Genomic DNA, 16,965 nt, shown 5'->3' on the forward strand with positions numbered 1-16,965 from the left:
ACAGCATCACAGCCGTGTTCCCCAACTGATGCTCTCCACTGATGAGTTATCAAAACATTTTTACCTGGTTCCCATTATTACAGACTTCTTGGGTCCCATCCATTACTGTCTATCTGATTCTAATTCTTTTTATAGGAGCTGTTTTTCTCTAAATTTTGTAGTGCTTTAGCACAAAAGTAGCAAGGAAATATGCAAGAGCCTGTCTTGATCCTTTCATCCAAATTACATCAGGGGGTAGCTACTGTGGAAAGAGCTAATGATCCAATCAGTAAAAGAACACACTACAAATTGGAATTCTAATACATAATCTCTAAATGCAGATTCATTATCTAATTTTACATTTGAAGAAATCGAATATTTTATATGATTGATTTTCCTGTTGCTGTGGTCTCTTGCAATGATCCCTTTACCATTTAAGTTCCTCGGTGTATTCCACAGAAAAGGTTTTGAATCAATGTTGCTTGACAGAATGGCCTTCATTGACAAAGGCAGGAAGGCAGCAATGAGAGAAAAAAGCATGTTACAAATAGGTACAAAGGGACTGCAAGGATCCTTCTGGGTTCTCTTTGCAATTCTTTGCTAACATGAAGTTGGCAAGTTGCTTTCATGCAGGTCACGAGCTAATGCAATCTCTATGATATGTACTCCCAGGCAGTTCAGCAGAGAAGCAAACTGAAGTGGCAATAAGCAATGAATCAACAACCCCTTGCTGAAATGACAGTAAACAATGAATTAACACCCTGCTAGAGCATCATTGAATCTGTGACTCCTGTGTCACGTGAATTCCTGGCCTAAAAATTAAACATCAGTCTGCTTCCATCTTGCTCTCAGGAAAGGGGATGAAATTTTGAAATCAGAGGAAAAAGTCTAAAAAACCCTCTGGAAAGGAGATATAATGAAAATAATGCATTGGAAAAAAATCTGGAAAATTTAGAAACTGAGTGACTACAATGGAATGGACTGACATGACAGGAAGGGCAGTGCTATGAACCAAAACTTGCTAAAATTGCTCCAAATGAAATCCTGAAATCAAGAAAGAAAGGTTAGAAAAGGGTGTAGAGAAGATGCTAAGGAATTGAAATGCTAAAAAACATAAAGGGAAAATTCCAAAACCTAGTAAAAACACTGAAAGTAAATGGGATGACAAGAAGTGCAGGGAAATTGACCAAAGCTTGCCCAAATAATCCTCGTTGAAATCACAAGATCTCATTCCCTTTCCTGAAAGGAAAAAAAAAATATATATATATATATACACACACATTATATATATATATATATATTCACCAGTGAAACTGACACAGAACACCAGACAAGACATGGGCAGTTACCATTAAAGTGGCTGTTTCCACTTTTCTATAGAAATATTGGTCATGACCCTTTCCAATATTTGTGAAATTGGGAGACAAAGACACATGACAAAATGGGCTGCTGTAATAGACATTTTGTCTTTATTTAACAGAGAACTTTTCTCATCCATTTCCTAAACAGGCAGTGCTATTTCAAAAAAATCAAAATGAAGTCATAATCAAAACCACACACAGAATAACTTAAATAAACATTTTTATTTTTAAGATGATTGAAGTATAGGATAAATAAAACATATTATTTTGGACATTCTCTATAAACAGTTCATATCTAATAGTTTCTCCATTAAGTATTCAGAAAATCGATATTTAGTACTTAAACTACTCTGTCACTGACTGCATCTTTAGAGGAACAAGTTGGCTGGAAAAAATGAGATTTCACTGAAGAATAAACCTATAGAAGTCATGTTTCTTAATGTTTATGCATCCTTAATCCTCTCTTTTCTCTTGAACTCAACCTACAGCAAACTGGCATTATCTGAGCAGGACTGGAAGCTGTTGGTGCCACTGCTTAGTTTAGCTAAGGGACCAAGCAGCAATGGAAAGCATTAGGGATCATCCACAAATCCAGCACCTAGGCTAAGTTCCTGAGAAACCATCCTCTGCAGAGTTGCTCTTTGTTCCTATGAGGAATGTATCCACTTCATTCAGCCCAGATAGCCCAGCATGAGCTTCAATCAGCTGAACCCAACACACACCCACTGCTTGCACCAGGAGAGGCTTTTGCTGTGCTGAAGATACTAAAGTAGGCCAGGAGCCCAGAGGCTGTGGTGCCAGTCGTGCACATTGCTTATCACACAATTCCTATAGGTCCTGTCTTACTCCAGTGGCTACTGCTCAGACTGACCTAAGGGAGCCCCTCTATAACACTGCATGGACTGGAGGGGCAAAATGCAGCTTCAACTCAGAGAACCCACAGCCCAGGATAATGTAACAAACAGTGGTCCTGCCCCACAACAAAGCAAGGCTGCCACAGCTGGAGCTGTGTCCTCTCTTCGTGCCACAGCTCAGCATAACTCCAATGTCATAACAGAATACAGCTGGAGCTCATAATAGTTAACATTAACTAGATAGACAAAGAGCAAATCTTAGTTCACTGCATTAGACATTAGCCTTATGTTTTTAAATACTGAGTTGAAGAACTAATTTCCTTCTGGTCTTTCTCATCAACACTACTTGACTACAGAATTACTACAAAATATTGCAACAATCTAATAGCTGCTTAAAATAACTGAGCAGCTTTGGTAATGATCTGCTCCATCCTAACCTGAACCTTAATCCAGTCAATCTTTCAATTTTTTCTTTATCCCTGAAATATTACTAACTCTATTTCACCTCACATCTTATTTAGAGTCCACCCTAAAACTGCAGTTCCTGTAGGCAAGTAGTTAAAAGAAAATCTTGTTTCACTTCGCAGAGTTCCTAGGTCTCATAATTGCACTGAAAGGCTTGAAAACCGGAATCATGTCATGCTTAAAGAAAGAAAAAAAACACTCTAAGGCACTTTTTAAACAAAATTCTCATCACTTTTACAATAAATTTATAATCAGAAGAGGTGAGGTGGGTGCTTGAGTCACAGAAATTTTTAAGTCCTTGGGTTTGAAATGTAAGGATTCTTCAACTTCCTTTCCCTCTTCTGCTTTCCTACTCTTGTATTTGGCACGAGGAACGAAGATGCCCAAATTTCTGGTAGAAATCCTCTTCAGCACGATTCAGAGCTTCCTCGTCGATGTAGACAGCCGGTCTGCGGGAAGCCAGGAAGTACTGCACCTTGCGCAGGCTCCATCCCCCCACGTACCTCAGCCAGCCACTGACAGCGGCCGTGGACCTGCCCACACCAGCATTGCAGTGAACATACACCGTGTGCCCGTTCTGCAGCAGCCCGTGCAGCAGGCAGACAGCTTGTGGCAACATCTGCACTCTTCCTAAGGTCAAAAACAAGGCACCTTCATTTGCACCGGACAAAGGCTGTTCATGGCTGAGATTCTGCCTGTACAGACTGGTGAACTGTGAAATATAATGACAAACCTGACATACTCCACTTTTATCTCTCTTTTCTCAAATGACCTTCTAGCTAACTTGTTGTTGGGGTTTGTTTTTTTTTTTTTTTTGCAACATAGAATCAGATCACACAAAACTGTAAAATGCCCCAAGTCTTCTCTAAATATACATTCTGATAACATCAGATGTATGTGGCATATTCATTTTCAAAGGAACTGAGACAAGGGAGCATATTATAGAGAACAGCACAAAGCACTAAAGTTAGCAAGGCAAAAATGAAATGTTTTTTAATACCAGAGATTTGTGAAGGTACCTACATACTGCTGATTTCCAAAACATTGTAATGAAGGCCATCAATTCAGAAAGTGAAGAGGGAGAGCAGAACCTTTTACTGTACAACTTAAAACTGTTATGATTTCATAGTGTACAAAGCATACTTGTAAACAACACAGAATAGCCTTTCTCACTCCCAAGGGGGTGAATATATTCTTACACTTTTCTTCTGGCTATCTTGGGAACCAGAGCTGCAAACAGCAGAGCCCAACTCTTCCTCATGGCACATACGGGCACTGACATTAACCCCTTCCAAATCCTGTTTTAAGGTCTCCTGTCTTCCCTGGTGTCCTATTGCTGGCATGACAATTATCTGTTTGGGGCAATGGTATTTCACTGTGTTGAAAGCACTCTCTTCTGCTGGTAGGCTGCTCACTTCCAAACACACTCACTTTCTAACCTTCTGGCTGGAAACAGGACTTTGAACTGGGCATTCCAACCAAGGGCTTAAAAGTACTAGTGACTGATGTTACAGCTCAGGTGCCATGAGTATTTTCAATTAATTGCAAACTAAATGTCTCTGTGGAGTTTCATCAGGCTGGTATACTACAGTTAGAGAAAAAGTGTTTGTTGGAAGGGAACAGCAGACACACAGCAGTGCCTCTCCATTTTTAATCAGCAAAGGTGGCAAGCTCCCCTGCTCTGCACACTAGCAGTCTTGCACCTACACAGCATATTTTCATTATATAGGCTGAACTCAAGCTGAAAGCAAAAATAGTCAAGCTGTTATTGAGGTCAAATGGCTTTAAACTCTAACACACATAATACTGCCAGACACAAGTACTTTAAGATGGCCTCTCTGCCTACAAGAAAATATGAATAATTTGTTAAAGACAGCACACAAAGAAACTATACCTCACGTGCCAACCATATTTTCATGCAAAATGTACACAGAACTCCTCCCCCCACCAGCGGTCATGAAAGTGACAGATTAGTAACTCAAAGTGTTTGCTGCTATTAATTTACTGCAAGAGTGACATGAGCATTACCTTCAGTGCTCATATCTGCAGTTGGCAGCCAGACATAGGCAAGGCCTTCTTCCTTATACAGTTTCATGAGGATTTCGGGGCTCATGGGTTCTGGGTAGCGATTACAGCCCCAGGAATTTTGAACTATGTCAGATTCAGTCTGGAAGTTCATCACAGCTGTAACACCCAGCTCATGCTTCAGCTTGATTGTCACGTGCTCCAGCTGCCGAGGGCAACTTCCCAGCCAGATGTTTGGCAGAATCCTAGCATTGAGAAAACATTGCAGTGGGATTGATTACAATACCTTAAGGAAACTGTCAGCAGTGCTCCACTTCCAAACCTGCTTGACATCATCACACAAACACTGCTAAGCACAGACTTTACATGTCAGGCAGTAAGAAACTTCTTGTTTCATTACAACTTATTTTGTTACAGTTGAATTGTTGATGTTTGATGCTGGGGATCAAGCTCCTGACCACAAAGAGCCAGATGAACTGAGAGAAAATTTCAGAGCACAATTATAGCAGAGGTCTCCAAGGTCTCCATTCATCACTAAGCTTGCAGTAGAAGCTTACTAACATCAGGGACTAGAATAAGAAAACTCTGAAAACTTCAGACTTTCTTCACTGTGAAGTGTGCAATTTGAAAACACACACACAAAATACAAAAAAAAGCCAAAAACAACAACAACAAAAAATCCAAACAAACAAAAAAAGAATTCACATTATCCAGATCTGCATTATTATAATAATAAGTCAAACATAAAGAAGCCTTACAACTCTTTAGCTGCCACTATAATGAGGGAAGTAGGAAAAAAAGCATTTTGAACTACCCTTCTGTGATGAAACTTAAAAATTAATGAGTAATTTTCTTCTAATTTTTCTCTGATCTCTTTGAGTCTAGTGGGAATCAGATACAGAATTACAATACATGTTAGCTTCCCTCCAGGCCTGAAGGACCAGAAATTTTTCAGGAAAACAAGAGGTTTATGTAGGATGGAAAAGTACCAGAAATATGGTTGTTTATCTAAATCAAACTTCAAAACTTCTATGGTTTTCCCACTGCTAATTATCATAAACCTATTGTATACTTCAACAGATGTTGACATTATAAACTGAATATTAAGAAACTTATTTTCAAATGAGGGGTTTTAACATGCACATGCAATTAAAATGATGGTATCTACAATGGATTATTCAGATGCTCAAATTAGTAGTGATCTACTTTAATTTCTTTATGCTTCCATTAACTTCGATTTTGAATGGGCAATCCACAAACTAAACAAAATACCCCTGCATTTAGCAAAAAACTTTGCAAACCTTATTAACTGCAACAAATCTGTAACACTATTAACTGCAAATTCAGCAAACACTATGAAATGCAAATCTACAATAAAAGCAAGATCCTCATAAATAAAATGTCTGCCATGTATGTCTTATGATCTTTCCCAGTTTTAACCCCAGCAACAAATAAGGAAAGTTTCATGTTTTTTAAGAAACATATAAACCACTCTTAAATCATCAGGTAGCTATTTCCATTTTACTATCACAGTAATAAGTAGTAGCATTTAATTAAGACCTGCAATTGACTGTAATTATTAAAACCTGCTTTATTAGTACTGCAATATTATCAAAAAGAAAAATTCAGATCCAGGAAGCACTAATTTTTATTGTTTTCTGTAAGCTGCATCCATGGTGAGTTGCATACACAAACACAGCCTTTGGCCTTAACAGCCCCTGTTTCAATGGGGCGAAACAATCTCAATATATGGTAAATGAGACCAATTTAAACAAATATATTACATAGCAAATAACCATTTCAACCACATTACAACAGCGAGATCACTTGAAAAGATTTAACTTGGTTGTTGTTTCACATACATGTTCAAAAATTGCCCAAAATCCAACTTAACCAGCTCAAGCATTCTCACTGATCAGAGGGATGGGTGAAGGTGCAGCAACTGCTTCACTGCCCCCTTCCCACGTGCCAGCCCCACAGCAGCCCCCATCCTAACCTGAGCCAGTGAATGCTCTCAGGAACCTGCACAGGAACCTGCCACAATGACTAGAGCATTTCAAGGTGGTGAATGTAAGCTACAGTGCCCTAACAGATGCTGACAAATGGCTGGAGATGAGCAATGCCCACAAAACTACATTCCTGGGACAGAGAAATGGCAATATCACTAATACCTTGTGACAATATGAGGACATTATTTCAAGAACAAGAACATTATTACCCTCCCTTCAAAGGCTTTCCTAGTGACTCATACATATGTAATTCACCTGATACTTTGTGAAACATCTAATGCACTAAATTACCTTGATGTGAGAAAAAAAAATGTGTTTTCTAGGATTTGATTGAATTAAAAGTGACTAAAGCATTCCTGAGATAAATAAAATTCTGGGTAGTACCCTTGCTTACTGAAAAACCAATGCTTTATAATTTTTTCCCCCAATGATTTTTTTAATGGGTGAACATCACAGCTGTGCTACCTGCAAGACCCCTGGGATATAGACCATTTGTTTATTTTGCTCTTGCATCCTCACACGTCTTGTACATGACAAGATCTCCTGTATTGCACAATACCAATTACATTCACTGAACAATCTGAAAAGTTTACCAAATTTTTATCACTTTCTTTCCCTATAATTAACTAAACTAGTGGAGGCATACAGAGAATGACCTAAGAGATATATTTAAGACAGGCAATTCTTGTGAATTTGTTTAATGATCAGGTCCTAAAGTTTAGCCTTTGAGAGGATCAAGATGTAGTCTTGACCTACAAGACAAGCCCCTTATCTGTAATTCTTGGTCATGCTGGCCAAGGCTTAACCACCCTTTTACTATGCAGAAAACAGTATTGCAGAGGTGTCCTATCAGCCAATTTATCCAAAAGTTTTAGGACAATCCTATTGCATAGTAGCTATATTTCTATTTGGCTTTATCCAGTTCAAACCTCACCTTTTTCTGCCATCAGAAGGAAGGAATAAAAGGGGTTAGTGCATGTGCAAGTACAGAGACTAATGGAGAGTTCAGCAGCTATATTTTATATGTTGATATTTTGGGGGGGGTTTCATTATGCTGATGATCAGGAATCATACATATTGTACCAAGCAACAATGTTCATTTTTATGTCTCTTTCCTTAATGATATAACTTTTAGTTTTCCTTTTCAATGTGGTCATTCTTTAAGTTGCCACTGAACTTCAGTAGGTAGCCAGATTTTAGCCACAAGACTATTTGCATTGGAAAGAGAGGTCTTTTAAATTCCCCTCTGAACTGTCAAGTTGCAGTGCTCTGAGCTCTCTGACAGCCACTGCTTTCCAGCCCACATGTGGGTGTATTCCAGACACAGATTATGTAATCTCTAAGCACGTAAAAAAAATTATGAAATTATTAGTGATTAATAGACCCTTAATCTTTCCAGCCAACCCCTTTCATGTTCCCAAAATATCAAAACAGGATGGTGTTTTAGCAAAACACTACTTTAAATTTTGCTTTAATATAAAAATGACACTTTTTCATTGCACATCTTTACTCTCTGCGTCAAGGATAATAAACCATGTTTGGCTCCTGAAGACATGGAAAATTCAGTCAGAGACAGTTTATCAATGAAGAAATCACTAGGGTGATTTAAACATCAATGATATTTAGCAATCTTCTGAGATTAAGACTTGTAGATTGTCTATAAACCCTTTTTTTATAGGTACTTTCTGTCAGCTACTTGCAGCCTTCCCTACACTTCAGTTCTCCACAAGTGCTATGGATACAATATTTACCTACCTTTTAGGGGTCCAAAGGATGAATTCATGTGAGAAGCTTGAGGTTGTGGTAACAAGGACTAAATATTAAGCAAATGTTATTCAGTTTATTTTTACAGAGCCCAGACTGAAGGCTGACATATTTAAAACCTGCTTTTTGACTTATAAACTGAGAAAACCAACAATTATTTATCATTACTACCAAATAAATATGGAATACCCTGCAAAAACTTGTACACTTCCAGTACATTTGAATTATTTTTAAAGATCTAGACATATATTGTGTTTGTTGGCTTCCCCCCAGGACCCTGCACAGTCTAGATAAAAATATAACAATTCAGAGTGAATGCATCTAAAATAGCAAATACATTCCATTTAATCAATGTGTATGCAAATGGTCTTCCCATCCCTAAGGAGAAAATGAGTCTGAGACAATGAAAAATTAGCATTGTGAAACTTTTTAATGCTGCAGACTAATTTTCAGGCTGGTTCACAAAGCATGACACATGATACCTCTCAATCTTGGTACAGTGTACAAAAACCAGGCCAGCAACTGCAATTGTAGGGATTTGATTCCCAGGGAAGGTGACCTGACCCAGGGGAAGACACCAGGTTACTGCATCAGGCAGCCAGTTCTTCCTCCATGACACCAATGTTTACTCTGCTTCTTCAGCAGCTCCTGTTTTACTTTTGCTAATACTGCTTTGAGACAAAGAGATCCTAAAATGCTGAGTTGCAAGCTGGGATGACTCAGGTACTGCTTCCAGATCTGAACAATCATCATTGTGCTAGGAGGAGGCATCTTAGAATCTACCCTAAAATCAATCAATCCTCTAGGAGTCACAGTTCTTATAGAAAACAATAGGATTTGGCACTTTAGGGACATATTTCATCAGAGTATCTATCAGGTGCTGCCAGATGTCCTTTTATCTTGATAGTTGCCAGCTTTAATCAAAAGACAGGACATTGCCAAACTAAGGAAACATAGCAGAGTGTTTGTCATTGGTTATTGGCAACAGTGAATCATCAACTATGCCATTTGTTTATAGCAGTGATATTTTTGACCAAGGTCCAGTCTGTTATTTTAAATGAAAAGTGATGGATTGAATCATCCCTCTGTGCCAGGTCAAGGTGTAGCCTGTGTTAAAGCTTGCACTCCACTTCACTTGTCTACTTCCTCAGATCCCATTAAGCATCTGATGACAGTGAGATAAGTATCAATATACACATACAACAAAACAGAACAATTTAGCTGAAACAACAAACAAAATAATGATTCAATTGACTCTGTCCTCCCTCAAGAGACTCTTATTTCCTAAAGGTATAGCATGCAACCACATCTACAAGAAACTTGCAGTAAAACTTCCTCTGCATTCCCAGAAGAGCAACATATATAATTCAGTCAATTTACCCCTAGCATTTTGTGTTGCTTCTAGGCATACAGAGTGGTTTTTTGCACCAATATAGTGCTATTACTCTGGTACCAGTACAAGCAAGCAGCCCAAAGGGAATATAGGCCTGAAGTACAACTCAGTTGCAGATGATTTTTGCAGCACTTGAACTACTGGAGACTGTTTCCAATTACACTGCATTCCTATTCCCTCTCCTGATGGGACTGCAGTAGGAACTCATTCAGAAATTTTTATAAGGTGGATTTTTATGGAAAACTTTAATCTGTCTGAACCAAAAGCTTCATAGAAATTTTCAACTTTCAGCCAAATTCAAACTAGTTCAGAGACCAGATGTCTGTTCCCTGTCTCATTTGACACTTTAAAAAAAAAGATTTCCAGAAGTATTGCTTTGGGCATATTCAAAATGAGAATATAGGAAATCCTACCAGCTATAGCTGAGATGCTCTTTCATCTTTTCTGTATCCTCTGCCTTGTGACAAGGCACATCACTTTTAAATGGTGATACCACTGGATTATGATGACCCAGAACTATCATCCTTCATGTGTTCCTTCTTTTGCCTGTGGCATCCTTCTAACATCATATAGCAGCTTATTCATAGGTCTGTGTGTGCCTTCCCTCAAGTACCACATTCGACATCTCTCTTCCAGGCCTTACTTGTTCTTTTTTCTGAAGCTGTTACAGTATGCACTTCCTAGAAATCAGAAGAGGTTCCTTTACTTCTGCCAGAGCAATCTGGAAGCATTACTTAGATTGCTGTCTAATGCCTTGAAATGCATTCACAGACAAGGATTTACATATGACCAGATTCTGTTCTGCAGGGAAATATTTGAGCATGTTCAAATATTTGGTATGTGGAAAACACACTGATTACTATCCTCACCTTGGAAAAAAAATTCTTTTGTCCGATATGAATAGTGCAGTCAAGGTCATACAGACACCTTCTTGTCTCCAAAATGGACACAAAGAACAGACTATTTCCTTCCAATCTGTAAAATCCTTTTATTTATCTCTAAGTTACTAACACACTCAAATACAGCTTTGCATTCTTCACACATACACACACACAGGCTTGTCAGATATTCATAGCATCTGATCACTCTTGTTTGCCTTTGGACTCTCTCTCTTTTTGAGTATGTTGTGCCCAGCACTGAAAAGAGTGCATTTCTGAGAAGAACCAAAGATTACTTACTTCTTGGGCTTCAAAGGCTTTATCCCTCTTTATAGTTCCCTGGCAGTTCTTCTACAGCATGTCATTGCTGACCTATATTCAACATGGGATTCCTTTTTCCAAACAGATGAACCTACTCAAGAAGAAACCAAAATTTTCCCAAAACATTATTAGTTTCAATTTCCAGTGGTGTAAAATTAAACTAAATTAATATGCAGGAAAGAAGCAGATGAGATGCACAGTTGATGAATGCATCTCAGCAATATGTCTTGGAATAAATAATCCCACAGGCACATCACTGTGTTTTAAGCTAACTATAATCAAATAGAAATGGAAACTGGCAATGACACTTGGTGAAAGCATTGCTTTATAAATAGGTCAAAGTGGAAATATGAACCTGTACCAAGAACTGAATGAAAGAAACAGAAAATTTATAATAATGGTCTAAAAAACATTGATCCTATTCTACACACTCAAACATTGAAGTTTTTACTAATATTTTATTATATCAAGAAAAATACAGAAAAGTGAAGATATTAAAAATACAGCAGATTCCAGCTATTTCTTGTGAAAATACTTTCAAGTGAGAGCATACTAAGGATTTCATATTCCTAAGAGGGAATTTAACTACTGTTTAAAGATAATACATATCAGAAAGGCAAACCAACTGGCTTTATCCAAATAAAAGATATAAGGAATATCAAATTCCATATAGCTTCACCTATGAAGTAACTACCAAGAAATGAGAAAAATGGCTACATTTCAAAAATATTTATTTTTAAGTCTTATGTGTTCCTCCAAAATACAGACAGTATGGGCAGATATCAAGGAGTCCCTTTTTTGGTTTTGTTCAGGAATTCTGTTTTCACTACAGTCTGTTTAAACAAAGGACTGAAAGATCTCTTGCAAAATGCTTCCTTTCCAATGAAATGATAATGTAGAACTGAGGGGTTACGACACTGACATTTCATTGCATATTGCAGAGGGCACAAGGGTAAATGGCTGTGGTCTTAACGCCTTCTCCTGTTGATTTATGATAAAGTCTCCTTGCAGAATTCAAACTGATGGACCCTTTGTGGTGAGAGGCCTGACTTAAGCAGGATTGACTGGGAAATCAGATGCACTTGATTTCCCAGCACAGTCAAGCAGTAGTGGCCAGAGCAGGAGAGCAAGGTTTGATGATGCTATGGTCTAAGTCCAAGATAGAATAAACAGGCTTAATAAGATCACTCTTATCAAGAAAGATTAAATAAATGGCCATAACCTTAGGAGAAGCCACCAGAGAAAAGCACTGATTCATGATAAAACTATATCCTAAAAAGAACACAGCTGCAGACCTTGTAGAAACTACTTATATTCTTGAACAAAAGAATTGCACTTACCTAAATGTCAAATGTCAAATGCAGAAGGAGCACAAGTCATTGCTTATAAATTTGTTCTGCTTTACCACTGAAAGACTGCAGTTTATTGCAAAGTTAAGAATTCTACCTCAGGGCTTTAAATGAGGAGAATTAGACAGACTAAAATGTAGTTCCAAGGCTTTTTTACTTCTCCTTCTTATTTGGAACTCTGATGTAAAGCAATTAAGGTCTGGCAAATTTTCTTCTTAGATGTAATTTGAACTACTTATCTAGCCTCTCACATGGGAGCAGACTTGGAATGTAGAAAGGAACACCTGCTTTTATCACTTTAGAACACTTTGTCAACTTAGCGATATGCAAAGTTTCTCAAGCCCTTGAATTCTGAGTCTTATGCTTAATAGTATCTTATTTATTCCATGTTCACAAATCTGTGGCATAAAACTACCCCATTTACTGATATGGCAAGCAAATAAACCATTAAGGTTTTGACTTCATACTGACAATGTGCTAAAAGTAAAGCAGATAAGAATAATATCAAACCTGTAACTGAAATACAGTATTACCCAGACATTCAGCTACAAAGTGGTTCCAGTGTTTCACTGCCCTCAGGAAAAGATTTCCATAGCACCAGCTTGGTGGAACAAAAGGGTACAAAATACTGTCTTCACTTAATCCACCAAACTGCTCCTACAGCAGGTGCCACGGTGCACTCTTGAGGTGATGAAACACTGAGAAACTGTGCCCATGCCTAAGCACAGCTCTTCTCATTCACAACCTTCCCGTGCATTCTGTGTGTGCTTCAGGATTGTCCCGGCTTTGAATTCACCAGGGACACAGAAAACAAGATCCACGTGAGAAGAATCAAAGTCACATAAGACTTTAGTCTAGACAAATCCACAAAATTTTCTCTTTATGGCCCATTTTCCCCTTCCACAGCAATACCAAACATTCCCTTGCAAGGAGCATAAGAGCTTTATTAGAAGAAACTCACAAAAAACAATTCATAAGAACAGATGCAGAGATCAAGGACATTCCTGACAACCTATTCCCTGCCACAGCAGGGAACTTATTTGATGAAAACACGTAGACAACTCAGAAGTAAACCACATCCCAAACTGCAAAAATGGCAATAATACTTGGATAAGCAGTAGTGTTATGTTTGAAAGTTACCAAATAATCCTTCTGTTGCATTCAGTAATGGTAGACCATCATCAGGAAAAATGGGATGATGGGAAATAAACACCTGGAGAGCCCAGCAGAGAGTGTCAGAACAATCAGAGTTATAGAAGACATTTTTTCAGAAAAAAGATTAAGTGATCCAAGGACTAATATCAGAATGAACACAGTGAGACATTCCAAAGTCAACCACTCTGATTCTGGGAAAAAAAGAGTTTCCAAGCATATATTGAAGGGCCATAGAAGGGCAGGATATTAATTTGTTCTCCAAGTCTTCTGTGGAGAGAACAAGATGAAATTAACTTAAATTGCACTAGGAAGACTTAAATTGAGATTAGTAAAGCTTTTTAATGGTTGGAATAGTGAGGTAATTGAATGGGAGAGTAACAGGCCTATAGAGTCTCATCACTAAGATGAGATCATATTTTAGATCAGGCTGGATAAACCTGAAATGATTTAAATGTAATTGAGATTAAGTTGGGGCAAGGAAATGGACTGGATACTTTCTGAGGTCTCTCTGAGCCTATGATCTATGATACTATAATCATAAACTTTAATTTCCATTTCTGGAATCACTACGTATATTCATTTATCAAGCTCCATCTTGAAATAATTTAGGTTCCTTGTCCTTCCTGCCCTATTTGAAAGGTCATGCCAGAATTCAGACATCATTTCTTTGATGACAGAAACCTTGTTCTAATTTACACTCTCAATTCATTCAGAAGCAATTAATATCCATTTGATCTTAAAGAAGGTTCAATTTCAATAATTCTTCTTCGCACTATGTAGTAATTCCTGAATATCTTTTACAAATAGTAATAGATTATCTTTCTTAGTCTTCATTAAACCATGCTGTCTATCCCAGACACCAGAAGTAGTCAAACTATGGTAGCACAGTTCCTTTCATGCCAATTTATTTTGCTTCAACTCCAGTGGCATAAAAGCTACACATCCTGTAGAAAATACTCTCATTCATTACATATTTGTTGTCCAGACACAATAATGGATCAAATTTATCTAATTATGTCTCTAAACTATGCTCATGTACTTCAGTAAGTTCAGTGGAATTGCTGTTATCAGCCTCATAGTACATTCAAGTACAGCGAAAAGACTCACAACATAAATTCTTCTCCCTTTTTCACTTCATTCCATTAAGAAGCTTAAATCAAATTAATTGATCACATATACATTTTTATAATCTATTTGTTCTCTAGTCTAGATATGATCTAAAGTAATGTGGTCACACAAGACTATGTACATAAATGAACTGAAATGTGGAAGATTAAATGTTATTCTTCCTGCATCCAAAGTGAAATATTTTATGTCACATTTTTCTATGTATTTCTACTGTGAAGATAAGAAAGTAATGAATCACAAGCACAGCAATGTCTTGTAGGACAGGGTGTCCAGATCTACCCTTAAAGGACTTTGCCAGAATTTATTTTCAAACATACACACAAGATTTCAACTGATGCCTAAGGAGCATACTGTATGCAGGAGAAAGCAAGATCTGCCTTTGTAAGGAATGACTCTTCTTGTACTTTCATTTTATAAACATTCTCTGAAAGCAGACAGTGTGCCAATTACAAAAACACAGCCTGAGAAGAGAATCAGGTTCCAAGGCTTGCACTGAACAACCTGGAAAGGACTCCTCCATTGGCTTGTGAGCATTAATGCCTAAATGCTCCAATTATAGAATCTTGTCTCATGCAAGCATGGTTGCCAATGGTTACTTCCTACATATGTCTCTGTTAGATTGCCAGCATTCCCATTTGTTTTGAATTAGAACAAATACCCGGAAACACAAGAACAACAGGCTGCTAAACTCAGCCAGACTGCAATAAGCCATGAATCTCTTGGCATTAGGAACAAGAATTTCTAACATTAATGCTTACAATGGGAATGAAGCCACTGCTGGCACCTGTAAGTTAAATCATCTCAACAAAATTGCCTTAAACTGCTACAAACAAATTTCAAGTTAGTGCCCAAGAAGATTGGGGAATCATTGGTAAAAATGTATTTCGTCTCCTTTCAGAGTTTACCTATTAGCAGCTGCTTAGGAATCGAGACTGGAAAAACTATAAAAGATAAATACAATTTAAAAAATGTAGCATTTCAGATCCAATGGAAATACAGTCCAATGCTTCAGAAATAAGTACATGTTCATGAAAATTGCATAATTGCAAAGCACAGATTATTGCTAGGTGGCCTTGTGATACACATGGCACCATATGCACATATACAAAAGTATGGAATCTCTCAGAACTACAACAATCAGAGAAAGATGCACATTCATCCCTTGTGATACCATCTGAAAACAGCCTTGATGAGCTCTGTATCTGTGTTCATTCCAATTTATCCAGAATTTCTAAACCCACATCAGTTCATTTATTAGAATTTTAAAGAGGGACAGATACATACTAGAACAGCACAGGCTGGAGGACATCATCTTAGAAATATGGACAAAAATTGAATTAATGCCTCACCGCAGTCAGCTACAAAAACAAATATAATAAGGTGTTCTCACAGCAAAATCAAATCAAAAGGACAACATAGGGCTACCATAACAAAATTGTCAGAAATCTGCATTTTAGCTAATGTACCTGGTTACTAGATTCTAAAGATAAGATTAATAACCTGGTGGATGAGTAGCCAACATCAAAGGTTGAGGCTGGCATGTTAATGGAGCTACTGAGAGGGCCCAGAAGAAGCTATGTGTGTCTTATTAACACAAAATCATCAAGTATAGTGGAATGTATTGAAGAAGTCTTGGATGACAAAACAGGAAAAAATCATGAGAGTTAAATTTATGCACAATCAATGCTGCAGTTTTTATTGGAGCTCAATAACTGCCATGAATTACCAGAGGTTCTTTATTTAAAAAAAAAAAGTCTTTTTTTTCTTTCATATTTCTTTCATTTCCTAGCAGTATCATTGCACCTGCTTGGAAATTGAAATTTCAAGCATTTGAACAATTATATTAAAGTGATCTACTGTTACTAAAGTTTGTTTAAATGTGTTTACATTATTAGCTGAAGCTTGACTTTGTAAATTTGTTAAACATATTGGACAACCTTATTACCAAGACTACAGGTATATTTGAGAAGCTTTTTCCTCCTTTTATCTCACCAGATTGAAGTAACACATTATTACAATGAAGCAGTGAAATTCAGTCTTCTGCAGTGAAAGCAGTATTTAACATTCTTTAGGACTGGCCTGCACACCCTCCAAGCTGGCAGCCAGACCACAGAAAGAAGGAACATTGGAGAAATTATTTTGTTAGGGAAGCTGCACATCCTCTTCATCAGATCATTACCTTGAGAAAATGAAGGCACTGTTCGGAAGAGCTTTTAAAAGGCAGTCATGGAGAAGTTAGTTAAACTAAAAAATAACCAATAAAAAAGAAAAGGCTCTAGAAGCT

At 37.5% G+C, this 16,965-nt stretch overlaps 1 protein-coding gene across 3 annotated transcripts in view; it reads right to left on the minus strand.

Annotated features, from left to right (window-relative positions):
* Window positions 1–1,426: 1,426 nt before the first annotated feature.
* EPM2A (EPM2A glucan phosphatase, laforin) overlaps window positions 1,427–16,965 on the minus strand; it is a 33,923-nt gene continuing 18,384 nt past the window's right edge. For all 3 annotated transcript variants that reach the window (XM_079298813.1, XM_079298814.1, XM_079298815.1), the window contains exons 3-4: window positions 4,688–4,929; window positions 1,427–3,289 (exon numbers count right to left, since the gene is read on the minus strand). In XM_079298813.1, the coding sequence (XP_079154939.1) occupies window positions 3,009–3,289; window positions 4,688–4,929 (523 nt within the window). In that variant the 3' untranslated portion in view covers window positions 1,427–3,008. The remainder of the gene's footprint in view (window positions 3,290–4,687; window positions 4,930–16,965) is intronic.

Source organism: Erithacus rubecula (genome assembly GCF_903797595.1).
Source record: "Erithacus rubecula genome assembly, chromosome: 2".
NCBI lineage: Eukaryota > Metazoa > Chordata > Aves > Passeriformes > Muscicapidae > Erithacus > Erithacus rubecula.